General features: G+C 40.1%; 1 protein-coding gene across 2 annotated transcripts in view; it reads right to left on the reverse strand.

Annotated features, from left to right (window-relative positions):
- The window catches only part of MEGF10 (multiple EGF like domains 10), a 163,727-nt gene that overhangs the window by 103,225 nt on the left and 45,607 nt on the right, over window positions 1-14,895 (reverse strand). For both annotated transcript variants that reach the window (XM_014859529.3, XM_070517491.1), the window contains exons 3-4: window positions 12,926-13,027; window positions 11,746-11,846 (exon numbers count right to left, since the gene is read on the reverse strand). In XM_014859529.3, coding sequence (XP_014715015.3) covers window positions 11,746-11,846; window positions 12,926-13,027 — 203 coding nt within the window. The remainder of the gene's footprint in view (window positions 1-11,745; window positions 11,847-12,925; window positions 13,028-14,895) is intronic.

Below are 14,895 nucleotides of genomic sequence, written 5' to 3' on the forward strand. Positions count from 1 at the left end.
AGCACTGTTTTCCAAATAAGTAGACTCTGAGGATTATTAGTTCCATCATGTTCTTGGGGGAAAAAAAGAGAGAGAGAGAGAAGGTGAAGGAGTAGGGAATTCCATGGTCAAATAAGTTTGAGACATGCCCTTATTCCAAGCAGCCCGGAGCTTTTAACAGACTAACATAAACCTTTGGGAAAGGATCCAGACAAGGCATTTCCCCACCTTACACAACAGTGAATTCTGCAGGATGAGCATTTAGCAGCGCACACTAGGGGCATGCAACTACAGATAATGCCCAGAGTCCAAGTTTCTGGAGACCTATTCTCCTCCCTGGATCAATGGATAGATTTCATTTGAGGTGGCACATTTCCTTTTCTGTCCCTCAATTATATGCTAAGTACAATAAGTTACCTTAGCCGTTTTTAAGCTTAAACATCAGTTTGGGTGCCGTATCTGTAGACTTACCATAACATCCTTTGCCTCTCCAATGTGCCCAGCTGGCCAGGGAGGCCCACCTTCAAGATCATGCAGCCCTCTGTGACCTAACCAAGAAGACTGCTTTTCTAGGTGGCGGTTCTCTTGGAGCTCTGGCTGATTTCTTTCAAACCTCTTTTAGAATTGCTCACCAAGAAGAAAACTACATCTGGAACTTGGGATATGACTGCAGCCTGAGGAAAGAGCAGTGTCAACACAGCACTGCCTGCGTCCATGCATCAGCCTCCCCCTCATTAGCATCTCTGTGTGTGGCCCAGAGGGATGTTCTAGGTTTATCACTGGATTCTCTGTAAAAGTGCTGACAGCCACTACCCCAGACTGAAAATTCAAGTTCTGTCACCACCTGGTCATGTCAATGTTTTGTGGTTGGTCACTTAGATCAAAATGTGTTATTTCCATTTCTTTTAAATTACTCTGCTCTAAAAAGATTTGAACCATAGTGCAATAAAAATTGCTTCTCACTTCTGTGCTTTTATATTAGCTATTATCTATCCCTGCGAGGAGACGGCATAAATTACTAAGCCTGTAAAAGTTCTACCTGTCCTGCAAGGACGGCAATTGCAGGAACTCATTTTCTAGACATACAGCAAGGATTTTGCATTGTTTCTCTTTGGCACTGTTTCCACGGGACTCTATAGTCAGCTTTCTTAAGCAAAAAACAGGCAGCAGACAGGGTTTCCATCTATTAGACTGGAATTATCTTAAATTCATAGCGGTTTTTTTATTACTATTAAATTCATGGTTTCTATTTGTAAAATCCTAAGTAGTGAGTAAGCATTGGCAATCAGTAAAGCAAAGAAAGTTTCCTACACTATTTATCAGATTTCCTATCTTCCCTACCAGCAGAGACCAATGATCAAAACTGGAAAAGTGAAGTTTAGGTTCCAAGAGATGTGTGGGAAAATTGGAATTTCTGCTGGTTCAGTATGTGGACAAAGGGCCTTTCCCAGTATTTACTGGTAGGTTCCTCTGAACCAAGTCGGGCTCCATAGCAACAGAATTTAGGGTCCCTATGGAAACACGAAAAAATTCACTGCCAGTGGCAAAAAAGGGCATCCTGGGTAGGTACACTTAGGATCGTACCATCTGAGTGCTGTCAGTTCAGGGTCGCTTTGGTTAGCCTAACAGGATTGTCTCACTTTTATCTGTCCTCAAAGGGGTCTGCCTAAAAGAGTCTACACACTAGGGTTGTTTGGAAATATTTGACAACTTTATTTATTTATCACAACTTTATTATTAAACAAGCCTGTGAGAGTCAAACAAATCCAGAGCAGAAGGCTCAGAGGGCCTCTAACCTCAGAGAGGTACTCATCCTCTCCTTAAGCTCTCACCATAGTCCCCAAATGCCCCAAAGAAGCCCAGCTCGTCCATAAACAGCCCTCTGCCAAAGGCTGCATCTTCACAGCCCCAAACCAGGCATCTTTCCCTGCACTCCAACTGCTCTCACCCTGAAAAATCTGAGCCCAAACTTCTCAGCAATAAAAGGGCAAAATGACAAGAAGCCTGGATAAAGAATTCAATGTGTCCTTCCATAGTCTCCAGGTGGGGAAACAAGTGCCCACAGAGCAGCTCGTCCCCAAAGTCTTGCCCATTTGGTCAATCTGCCCAAGCCTCCAGTGCCCCTCCTATCAGAGCCCCCTGTGGCTGACACTGAGGCAAAATGTGGCCAGTGAGAATCTTTTTCCATTTTCTAAAGAAAACTGCTGATGATATAATCCTGAGTTAGCTCGGCAAATCCTCCAGCTCACGAAGAGGAAGTTCATTTTTCCGGGACCAAAAGCAGGAAAAGTATATATGACTTCCCAGTTAATGGAGAAGCTAGATCTAACAGGAGCCCATGGCCAGGTGCATGACTTAGGAACCTCAAATGATATCTCCATGACTCAAGAGGTCCAAAATGCCATAGGATGGCAGAAAGAGTCCAAAACAGGGAGGGCAAATGCGGGCACTTGGGCCACCCAATGACGATGACAGAAATCACTGAGTCACTCTGTTCTCTCTCTTAGCACAGACATGGATGGCCTCAGAATCCTTCTAAACACAATGTTCCAGGTAGCCACTTCCAAGAGATGGTATCTTCTCTCCTAAAAAGGAAGCTTTTCGTTAACTCCAGTTTAACAAAACGTAATAAATATTCCAATACGAAAAGAAGAAACAGGGGGAAATGTACAAGTTATATGGCAAATAGCCTAATGTGGCCCCTGAAAGTGCCACCTGTGTGGCCTACCCCCTGGAAGGAAAATAGTCCTGGGTAAGTAATGTCATTAAGCCTTTAACCCAAAATTTGGGTTTAAAACCCATTGCTTACTGAAGCATGACATTCAAACAAGAGTAAAGTTTATCTGCAGGAATTATTTTTTACATAAACACCAACCACAGTTCTAGCTCCTTATTTGCCTACAGCCAGTTCAGTTTTTCATAAAACTGGCCAAGTTAAAAATCAGCTGTGCATATTCATTCACTGCTATGGTAATCAATTGTCACACTCCTCCCTGCTAAGAACAGGAAATCATATACAGTTCAGTGTGTGGGAGTTAAAACTTCTTATTTACGGTTCCAAAGTTCTCTTAACGAGTGCCAACGACAGGCAGGGCACATCCATGGGAACTGATCTTCCACCATCAGAGCCAGCCTACAAGGCAACAGAGTGTCCCGGTCCCCAAACAGCTTCCTATGTTTTCCTTGCAAGTCACACTGCCTGCAAGGCCCCCATTACAGCTGTACTTTGAAGTCAGCATTTGACCTCATCCATCTAACAAAAACAGGGTAACAGAGTTAAGTCTACCACAAAGAAACTCACCTGAACAATCCCTTCCTTTGCAGCAGCATCCAGCAGAAGAATACAGGGCATCTAGGGCAGGGCTGGGACCTGGACTGGAGAAGGGAGCCATGCCCAGACCCTTTGTCCATTCACGATTCTGCTGCAAGCTGCCCTGCTTACAATGAAATGAAAGATGCCTTTGCAGTTTGGTGAGGCCATGTGACTAAATTCTGGAAATGGAATGTGATTACTTCTAGGAACTTTCCTTAGGAGACAGCTGGCATTGCCATTTGCCTCTTTCTCTCGCCTTATCCATGTGTTGCTTGGGACCTAGATTGATGCATAGAGATCATTAATGGTAGATGAAGATGGTTTCTCTGTCATCAGCCATGGTGAAACCAAGGACCTTGAAGTAAGAATGTATGGCCAGGCGCCGGCCCTGTGGATGAGTGGTTAAGTTCGTGCACTCCACTTCAGTGGCCCGGGGTTTCACCGGTTTGGATCCTGGGTGCAGGCCTAGCACTGCTCATCAAGCCATGCTGAAGTAGCATCCAACATAGCACAACCAGAAGGACCTACAACTAGAATATACAACTATGTACTGGGGGGCCTTGGGGAGACGAAGAAAAAAAGAAGAAGAAGATTGGCAACAGATGTTAGCTCAGGTGCCAATGTTTAAAAAAAGAAAAAATACAGCTAGGCTTGTCTTGGGATTAACCAATCCTTCTCACAGAAGGATAGTTGCCAACTTCCCACCCTGCTGCTGCTTTTCCTGTGAGTTTCCCTAGTCCCATGAGATCAAATCTACAAGTGATCCCCACTTGCTAAGAGGCTGGGTCTCAACTCCTTTCCATGGACCAGAGCATTCACGTTTCAGTTTGGGCTGCCTAGGGTTCCCGTCATGGCCGCGGGACCAGAGGTTATTCCTCTCTCCTCAGTGCTCATGATGGGGGGCCGTGGGAGAAGACAAGAGGCTCCCCGGCTCCAAACCATCCCTGGAGCTGTGATCAGTTGAGGTCTTGAGAGAAAGGGACATATTGAACTTCGGGGTGATGAGAGAATGGATCCCAGTGATGTCGGTGAGTCTAAGGGGCTTTGAAGGGCCTGAGCCACCCTCTTGTTTGACCTGGCATTTGGGATTCAAGTCTGAGTCTCAAACTGTCTCTTTTACCAGCCCTGAAATCAGCCTGTGTCTCTTTCCACTGCCACCTGTTGTTTTTAATCAGCATTTGTCTGGCTCTCTGAAGAACAAAGCAGTCACTTTATCCCCCAAACTGTTTCTGTCCTTGAAACCAAAATACAAATGGCTAATAAACATATATTTTTTAGGAGAACAGCACCACTACTAAATACAGAAATGCAAAGCAAAGCAAGGTACCATTTTTTCACCCAACAGGTTGAAAGCAATAGTAATACCGAGTGTTGGTGAGGATATGGGGAAGTGGGCACCTTCATATACTACTAGTGGGCATGCAAGTGGTTACAACCTGTCTGGACAACCATTTGGCAATTTGTACCCAAAAGTCTTAAAATGTGGCTCAGATTGCTCCCAATATCTGTTATTCCTTTCCCACAGAAATATATTTTTACTGGGCTCCTGACCATCCAGAATAGAGATGCCTTTGCAGTTTGGTGAGGCCATGTGACTAAATTCTGGAAATGGAATGTGATTACTTCTAGGAACTTTCCTTAGGAGACAGCTGGCATTGCCATTTGCCTCTTTCTCTCGCCTTATCCATGTGTTGCTTGGGACCTAGATTGATGCATACAGATCATTAATGGTAGATGAAGATGAAGCCCACACCCTAGAGATGGTGGAGTGGAAGGGTAGAAATTGCCTGGGTCCCCTATTGGTTTACCTACCTCTGGACTCTTATATGAGAAGTAAACAACTTTTATCTCACAGCCGAAACTAAACCTTACTGATAGAACATGCATATCCTTTGTCCCAGAAATCCTACTTATCTTATGAATCACTCATATGTGCAAAGAGAGATATGAAATGATACTCACTGTAGCCACTAAACTATTTCAATGTCCAACATTAGAGTAGGTACGTAGGTAGGAAGGAAGGAGGGAAGGAAGGAAGGAAGGAAAGAAGGAAGGAAGGAAGGAAGGCAGGCAGGCAGGCAGGCAGGAAGGGTAAGTGAGGCAGCCAAAACAGTGAGGAGGAAATAGACGCTAACAGATAATCTTGGAACACACTACATTTAGGTCAATTTGTGTTAGGTATCTTTTCATTTTAGGAATAAGTTCAAAATTCTAAATTAAAGAACTATACGGCATCTTGGGTGGGGAGAGGGGGTTTGAGAAGATGGAAGATGGGAAGTGTCTGGAGACTGCTGATCTTGTAGAGGAAATTAATGCCCTGGAGGGAGAGCCACATAACTGCCATTCTTATAACTTCAGACTGTACATGGGACCAGCACCAAGGCAGAGTGGAAGAGGGTGAACAAGGTGAGCTTAGAGGTTATGATTTCACATTCAGGCGTAGCCATGAGATTTGCAAAATGCAATTGGATATCATTTTATTATTTACAAGAGATGTGTCGTTGTAAAAAAATAAGAATTATATGAAAAAAGAATACATCATTGGGGGCCAGCCTCACAGCCGAGTGGTTAAGTTTGCATGCTCTGCTTCGGCAGCCCAGGTTTCACCAGTTCAGATCCTGGGCACAGACTAGTGCCACTCATCAAGCCATGCTGAGGCAGCGTCCCACATAGAGGAACAAGAAGGACCTGCAACTAGAATATACAACGATGCACTGGAAGGCTCTGGGGAGAAGAAGAAGAAGGAAAAAAAAAAGATTGGCAACAGATGTTAGCTCAGGGGCCAATCTTTAAAAAAAAAAAGATGTTTGTAATATTTAAAAGAATGTGGCCTGTTAGAATAAGAGGACAGTCTAATGTCATTTTCTAAACGTGTAATGACATAATTGATTAGAGATGTTATTCTAAAGTTGAAACCTTACAAATACAATGTTAGAGCATTTAAGGAAATTTAAGACTTCACCTTATTAATAAATTGAACTTATTAGATTTACAAAAATTATTCAAGCACATGGAATGGTTTGTCAGCTTGGAAGCTGGATTATTTAGAATGGAAATTGAATTTATTAAATATATAAATTCCATTTTAAAAACTTGACAGTGTTTAAATTTATAAAACATCAGTCAAAGGCCCTTTAATGTGTTTGTTAAAGTTTGTTAGGCTAATGAGTGAAACATCTATAAGCTGAATTTAGCTTAAGAAGCAACTAGGTTTTGGGATTTATAACTTCCATAAATCAAAAATTAATTATTAACATTAATAACAAACTATCAGAAAGAGAAATTAAGAAAAAAAATACCATCTACAATTGCATCAAAAAGAATAAAATACCTAGGAATAAATTTAATCAAGGAGGTGAAAGATCTATACACTGAAAACTATAAGACACTGATGAAGGAAATTGAGGAAGACAAATACATGGAAAGATACTCTGTGCTCATGGATTGCAAGAATTAATATTGTTAAAATTACCATACTACCCAAAGCCGTCTACAAATTCAGCACAATCCCTATCAAAATCCCAATGACATTTTTCACAGAAATAGAACAAACAATCCTAAACTTTGTATGGAACCACAAAAGACCCTGAATAGCCACAGCAACATTGAGAAAGAAGAACAAAGATGGAGGCATCACGCTCCTTGATTTCAAACTACATTACAAAGCTATAGTCATCAAAACAGTATAGTACTGGCATGAAAATAGACACACAGATCAGTGAAACAGAACAGAGAGTCCAGAAATAAACCCATGCATATATAGTCAACTAATTTACGACAAACCAACCAAGAATATACAATGGGGAAAGGAAAGTCTCTTCAATAAATGGTGTTGGGAAAATTGGACAGCCACATGCAAAAGAATGAAAGTGGACCACTATATTACACTATATACAAATCGATTCAAAATGGATTAAAGACTTGAACATAAGGCCTGAAACCATAAAACTTCTAGAAGAAAACATAGGCAGTAAACTCCTTGACATTGGTATTGGTGGTGATTTTTCAGGTTTGACCCCAGAAGCAAAGGCAACAAAAGCAAAAATAAACAAACAGGACTCCATCAAACTAAAACGCTTCTTCACAGCAAAGGAAACCATCAACAAAATGAAAAGGCAATATAGTGAATGTAAGAAAATATTTGTACATCATGTATCTGATAGGGTTAATATCCAAAATATATAAAGATCACGTACAACTCAATAACAAAAAAACAAACAATCCAATTTAAAAATGGGCAAAGGATCTGAATAGACATTTTTCCAAAGAAAACATACAGATGGCCAACAGGTACATGAAAAGATGCTCAACATCTCTAATCGCCAGGAAATTGCAAATCAAAACTACAATGAGATATCACCTCCATCTGTTAGAATGGCTATTATCCAAACGACAAGAAATAACAAGCATTGGCGAGGATGTGGAGAAACGGGAACACTTGTGCATTGTTGGTGGGAATACAAATTAGTGCAGCCACCCTGGAAAAAAGTATGGAGGTTTCTCAAAAAATCAAAAACAGAACTACCATATGATCCAGCAATTCCACTTCTGGCTATTTAACTGAAAGAAGCAAAAACACTAACTTGAAAACATATCTGCACCCCGACGTTCACTGTAGCATTATTTACAATAGCCAAGACATGGAAACAATCTTAGTTTTCATCAATGGATGAATGGACAAAGAAGATGTGGTGTGTGTGTGTGTATATATATATATATATAGGATACCATTCTACCATATATAAGAAGGAAATCTTGCCATTTGCAACAACATGGATCGACCTTGAAGGCATATGTGCTGAATAAGTCAGACAGAGAAAGACAAATGCTATATGATCTCACTTACATGTGGAATCTTAAAAAAAAAACAAAAAAACAAACTCATAGATACAGAGAACAGACATGGTTGCCAGAGATAGGGGATGGTCAAAATGGGTAAAGATAGTCAAAAGAAACAAACTCCCACTTATAAACGAAATAAGTCCTGAGGATGTCATGTACAGCATGGTGACTATAGTGAACAATTTTGTATTGTATACTTTATAAGTTGCTAAGAGAGTAAATCTTAAAAGTACTTATAACAAGTAAAAGAAAATGTGTAAATGTGTGCTGATGAATGTTAACTAGACTTATTTTAATTAACTTGTATCTATTTCACAATTATACAAATATCAAATCATTATGTTCTACACCTGAAACTAATATGTCAATTATCGCTCAACTTAAAAAAAAATGTAGATATGAACACATATATACATACACACACTACATACATATATACACATATAAATGTACACACACACATTAACACCATTCCTCTGGGTATTTCTTCATTAATATTTGAATTTCTCCAAATCAAAAGTAATAAAACACAAGATTAGGTAAGAATAGTAACCTTGAAGGATGAATAATCTTAAAAGTTTAATTAATTTTATCAACAGGCTAAAACTTCATGAAGGAATCATAGACATCTTCATGCCTAGTAATATTTTCTTTGTGGAAAATTTTCCAATCCATTCTTTTTTTCCAACCAGATTCTTAGGAAAGGCTTCTAACCACACTGTTCCCACCACTCTCTGTTGTGGTTCTTCCCGCCCGACGACATATATTTGTCTTCTGGATACAGAGCCTTGTTATTCAAAGCGTGCTCTGTGGACCAGCAGCTTCCGCACAGCCTGAGAGTTTAGCAGAAGTGCATAATCTTGGGCAGGATGAAGCAGGGGTGGGGAGGAATGGGAGGATGGGACTTGCCTTCCAGAAGGATCTACTCCTGTTACCTAAATGAAACTTTTTTCAAATACAGGTATTTGCATGAAACCATGCTTTTCTGCCTTCTGGGTAAACTGACTACCAAAAATTAAACTAAAATTATAACTGATTCCTGTGATTGAATTCCTTTTGGTAACTGGAAACAGTTAAAAATGCTGAATGTGCTATGTGCCTGGCAGCAAAACCTAGTCGAAAAAGATTATGAAAGCAGAACCAAGAATTGCGTGTTCTCTCTTCCTTTTCTATCCACAAGGGTGCCTCACGAGTGCCAGCTGTTGAAAGTAGAGAAGCTTTACTGGAGGCATCCCCAAGAACAAGGAAGTAAGCGAAGCATGATTGTCCTATGGGGATGAGCTATGAAATCAAGACATCAGAGTGGAGAGATGCAAAATACCCTTAAAGACCAAAGAGCCCCCAGACCTCTGAGACTAGACAGTAAGCTGATTAAATATATTAACATATCTAAAAGAAAAATGTTTCAGTCTCCAGGGGCAGTTGGTCAGCCAAGAAGGTTTAGAAAAAGGAGAATTTTAGAGACAAATGCTAGAGATGCCTATCCAAGCAGTCAGGGGGACACCTCACAACCTGTCTAGTGTGAGATAAAGGAAAAGTTATTTTTACCATTGTAATTGTCAAGTATGATGGTGCTAGTGGAATTGGCCAGCTTTCTGAGATGGGCTGCACTACTGAATAAAATGACAGAGGGATTGGGGTGTGGAAGGTTGGGTCCACGAAGCACTGAAACTCTCTGCCTGGATGGATCCACGCTCCCCATACCAGTTTGCCATTAAAATCTAGCTTCCCACATGCCAGGCCTTCAAGGAGAGAAGGTACGGCCAGAAGACAGCCCAAGCTCTCCAGGCTCTGTGTAACTCAATGACTTAGCATCCTGGCTTTATACATAATTCCTATGATCTGGGATAACAGAAATGAATCCTAGGGGGTGGAACTACTCTCTCAGTATGCTGACAGTTGTGCTTCTAAGTTTGAAACCTGGCAAGGGCACCAAGATAATGTCACCCCAAAACCTGGCCTCCCCAGTCTCAGTCTGTGCACTCAGTGTTTTCCTTTGAAAATTTCCATCAGCCTGGGCCACAGAGATCAGTTTATGATTATTCTCTAAAATGGTTGATGGTAAACAGGTAATTTTTCTTATTCAGCATCATTATTAATCAAAAACTTGCAAATTAAGAAAAAATGGCAAAGGGAAAATTGGCACAGGGTATAAGCAAAAAGGCATTTTCATATATTGCTGGTGGGGTACAAACTGGAAATACACCAGACATTTCAGAAATATGTATATACCTCTGACCCAGCAATTTGACTTCTAGGAATTTATCCTTACCCATTAATTAAGGGTATGAACAAAGATTTAACCACAATGATGTCTTCTAGGGCAGTTCATAATAGGTAAAACATGTAAATTATGTAAATATTCAACAGTTGAAAATGGTTAAAGAAATACCTATAATGCAATAACATACCAATATTTGCAATATGTTACAGAAGTACATTTACTGACAATGTAATTCAAAATATTATGATTCAAATTGTAACTCAGAAATACAATTCACCATGTGTTTTTTTTTCTTCTTTTTGTTTAGTTACATTTTCTAATTTTTTTCAATCAACACATTATCATATATAGCCCTGGTTCTGAATCAAAGTTGAGGAATCTCCTGTCTACATAAAGAATAGAATCCAGGGTTGGGAGGAAGAGGACACATAGCAGTCCAAGCCCTTTCTCTACTTGAGAGCAAAGGAGCCTCAAGGAGGTAAAATGACTTCTCCAACGTCACCCGGCTGAGCGGCGGCAGAGCCAGTGCTGTCACCTGGCTCCACGGATTCTTAAGCCCAGATGTGTCCAACCACTCCCAGTGCCTCCAAATCAGAGCAGAACCGTGTGTCTCTCCACGCTACTCAACATCAGTGTCTCAGCTCAGAAAGCAAAGGTGCCCCTCTAGCTGTGTGTTGAACCAAAACATTTGAACAAAATCATTTTTAATGATGTCTCTTCTACATGTCGTATACACAATAGCAAGAAATCTCAATTGCAAACTGCATCCCACATGATACTCTAGGATCTTCTGAAGTGTATCATAAAATATCAAACTTGTCTACAGATGTCTCAGAATGAATTGGTGAGATGGGAAGGGGAAAGGGGAGAGAAAAAGGCAATGAAAAAAGGAGGTCTACTTTGTGACCCAGACTTATAGCCATTTCTTATTGTGAAAGCTCTTCAACTCTTAATAAGTCTCATCATTCTATGCACCAGAAAAGAACACGCTGGCCTCTCAGAAGTTTCCTCGGGACTCTGGTCGGCTGCTGCAGGAAAGTTACGTCTCTGTTCTCGGCTGTGCCCTAAGTCTAATGACTCCCTGACCAATTTCCAAAGAGACTTCTATTGAAGAACCGTAATTAACATTGCTCCATCCGGCCCTGAATCATCTTTCTATGACATCTGTTTTCTCCTCAAGCGACATTCATTTGGAGATTTCTGATAGGACAGAGGGACAGGGTTAACGCTTCCCTCATTGCACAGACCAAGACAGCAGCAGCCAAGAGTGAAAGGAAACGATCCAAGGCGCCCCACCTCCCCAGGCCTCCATCTCGGCTGCCATTAACAGATGAAAATCAGCACTGGGAAAAATAAGTGAACTTCAAGGGATGGAGGTCTTACTTACGGACACACATTTCTCTGCTTTCATAAAATCCAGGACAACACTGGGATTTGCGCCTATACATAGTTTTTTCCCCATGTCGATAGGCTGTCCGATAACTGATTCTATACAGAGGGAAAAAGCACACTGTTACTTTTTTTGACCTGCAATTTGATTAGAAACCAAGAATTTATACTTTAATACAAAAGAGCTATTAAATATGATAAAGGTATGAAAAGCAAAGTACTCCAAAATAATTAAGAAACATAGAACTTATGTCTTGACCAATATTATGCTAAGGCATCAACTTGCTAAGAACATATTAAGATTGCCCATTTAAGCCAACCTACACTTTATTTCAAGGGATCAGAAGTTTCGTGACATCTCTATTTCACTTATCTTGAAATATCTTGAAAAGTATTGATTTATATCACATATGATACTTATCTAACCATCATTCACTTACATATGTTTTAAAGGAAAAATTCCTTGCAGAACTTAAGTAAAGATATACATTGAATAAATAAATATATCATATCAAGACTGGTAATGATTAAATGGTGTGAAGAAAAATAAAGCCTGAGTGAGAGAACAGAGCGTGACAGGGAGGGAAAGCTGGTTGAGATAGAGTGGCCAAGGAAAGCTCGTCTGAAGAAGTGACAGTGAGCATAAACCAGCAGGTGCCACCCTAGACCCATGACTCGTACTTCTATAAGTATTTTACAAATAAAATTAAGGTACCATGGTTCCCTTCCATATTAACATTAATATTCATTATGTTGTTTATTTTCTGTTTTCACATTTACAGAAAAAAATATGGGGCTTATTTTACTTAAGTGGAGGTCAAATTTAAGTTAGCCTAAACTGAGTCAGATGTTCAAGTAGAAACATATGCTGGGATATGAGTTTCTTGATAACTGGTGATGTCCATATTTAAGAGTATTTCCCCCAGTTATGCACAACTCAAAAGCTGGGTGAGTTCTTGCTAACCAAACGATGGAAAGCAGTAGACATTTTCTCTACAAGCTCCTTAAGGGCACCGACAACCTTATTGCTTTTCTATATCTCCTGTGATTTGGAACAATAGCAAGCGCTCAATAACTCCTCACTAGATGAATGGATGCACCTTCTCAAATATTTAATGTCGGTGTATCAGACTCCTCCCAGTTAGCCAAAGTCAGAAACATAGCTGAGCTTCCCTTACCTGTGCCGTGTACACTTAAACCAGTTCAGAATGTCAGTGCAGCTGGTGTAGTAAATTTGATCAAAGGGATGTGGGTATGACTCTTGCACAGTCACTGAGTAGCTGAAAAGAAGAGGAAAGATAAGGAACCAATATTTCTCTTTCTTACCTTAATGATATATTATGTACGAAAAACAACTGTAGGCTACATTATCTCTTTTTGCAACTCCACACTGACTTTTAACAGAGAATCTCCACATTTTCAAAGGTTTTTATTTGAACCAGAACCCCAAAAGGACCAATATTAATAATATATTTAAAAGACAAGAGTTCACGCTATAGATTTCAAAAAATTTCTGTTTTATTATTCACCATAAACTCTGATATTCCTGAATATAAAAATATATCACCATGTATTTTTCTGTGTATAATTCCATCTCTTCACTCCAAGGGTCTAGGGATAACCAAGATCTTTCCCAAAAAGTTTTCAATCTAAGTCTGCATGCAAATGATAGGGGTAATCAGCAAAGAGACAATTTGAGTATTCATAACCCAGTACACTTGCTACTGATTCTGGAAAATCAGAAAGAGCATATTTTTCGGGTTGGAATTTGGAATCATTTGCTTTCGTGTGCCTGCCCTACTTCGCATGCAGAAGAAGAAAATCCAACCTCTAAATAAAAACAACAAAGAAGTCTTGAAACCCAGTTTTAAACATATGGCTGAGACAATTAGCCTGAAATAATCATACGAACAGCCAGCTGTTGCATTTCCAATGCATTTTCACTAGCAGCTTCTTGTTAAAGTAAAAGCATGCAATCCTATGGGCCTAAGAATGTGGGTGAAAAACATCCATGAAATATAAAAAACATTCAATGTTCAATCCCATACTTCTTCATTTTAAAGCAGGCTATTACATGCCCAAGAGATTAGAGTTCCTGCCTCCGGGAAAATCTGGAGAATCCTCTTTTCCAAACCATTTTCTTTTCATCAACAGTTTCTTAAAGATCTCCACGAAAATCCTTAATTCACACTAACAAACAATACGGGCCACAATCACGGGCTCACTTGCTGCAAATCAATAGCCCAAGTTCAATAATAGGAACTATCAAGTAGAGAAGGTACGGAAGGAAAAAGGTTGAAATTTCTTCCTGAAGAATTCAGGTGACCTCTAGGGCAGAACCTTCTCATTTGGAAAGCTGTGCGGTGCTGGCCTCACATCCAGTGGGATTTCTTTCCCAGCTGGTCTCTGTTAGTGACATGTACTTAGGCTTCAATAGGACATCCATGAAACAATCATACTAGTCACACTTTTGTGTATTTCATTGTTTGGGACATTGCAACTTGATTTCTAGATAAATTTAGGGATCCTCCACAACTCTTACTCAGACGCAACAAGCCCAACTGAAAAGATCACTAATTAAAAGACAGGGTTATAACCCTGCCAAAAGTTCATGAAACCCAGAAGTAAAACCAAAAGTCACTTCAGTAGGAATTAGTAAATTTTTTATGTGCACACACCAAAAAGACAGTTTGCAAACTGGGAGCACTCAAACCAAAACATGGAATGAGGCTCTGATGTGTATTGTTATAAGGCAGCTCATACGGTGCAAAGGCAGGCAGTGTTCACTCTTCACAGTGACTGCTTGCAATGTTAAAATTTTCTTAAATGAAAGGGAATTGGTCAGTGGTCACATCAATTGTGGGAAACTATTCAAATTTCGCCTATGCTTTTTGAAGGCATAAGCAAGAAGTGACCCAAGTTAAATTAATCTCACTTGTCTTGCAAAATAAGCTAAATTAAGATTTGCACGTATGACTAACTAGCTTTGTCTGCTCAGGGAATTTAAATCTGGTCTGCATTTATGGTTGATTTTGACAATCCTGATGTGACACTGAGAAACTGGGCGACCTTCAGCAGATAACCTCGCTTCCCTGGGTTTTCATTATCACATCTTAAAACCTGGGGGTCAGGGATGGTCGTGAAGATC

This window comes from Equus asinus, chromosome 9 (genome assembly GCF_041296235.1).
Source record: "Equus asinus isolate D_3611 breed Donkey chromosome 9, EquAss-T2T_v2, whole genome shotgun sequence".
In the NCBI taxonomy this organism is placed as follows: domain Eukaryota; kingdom Metazoa; phylum Chordata; class Mammalia; order Perissodactyla; family Equidae; genus Equus; species Equus asinus.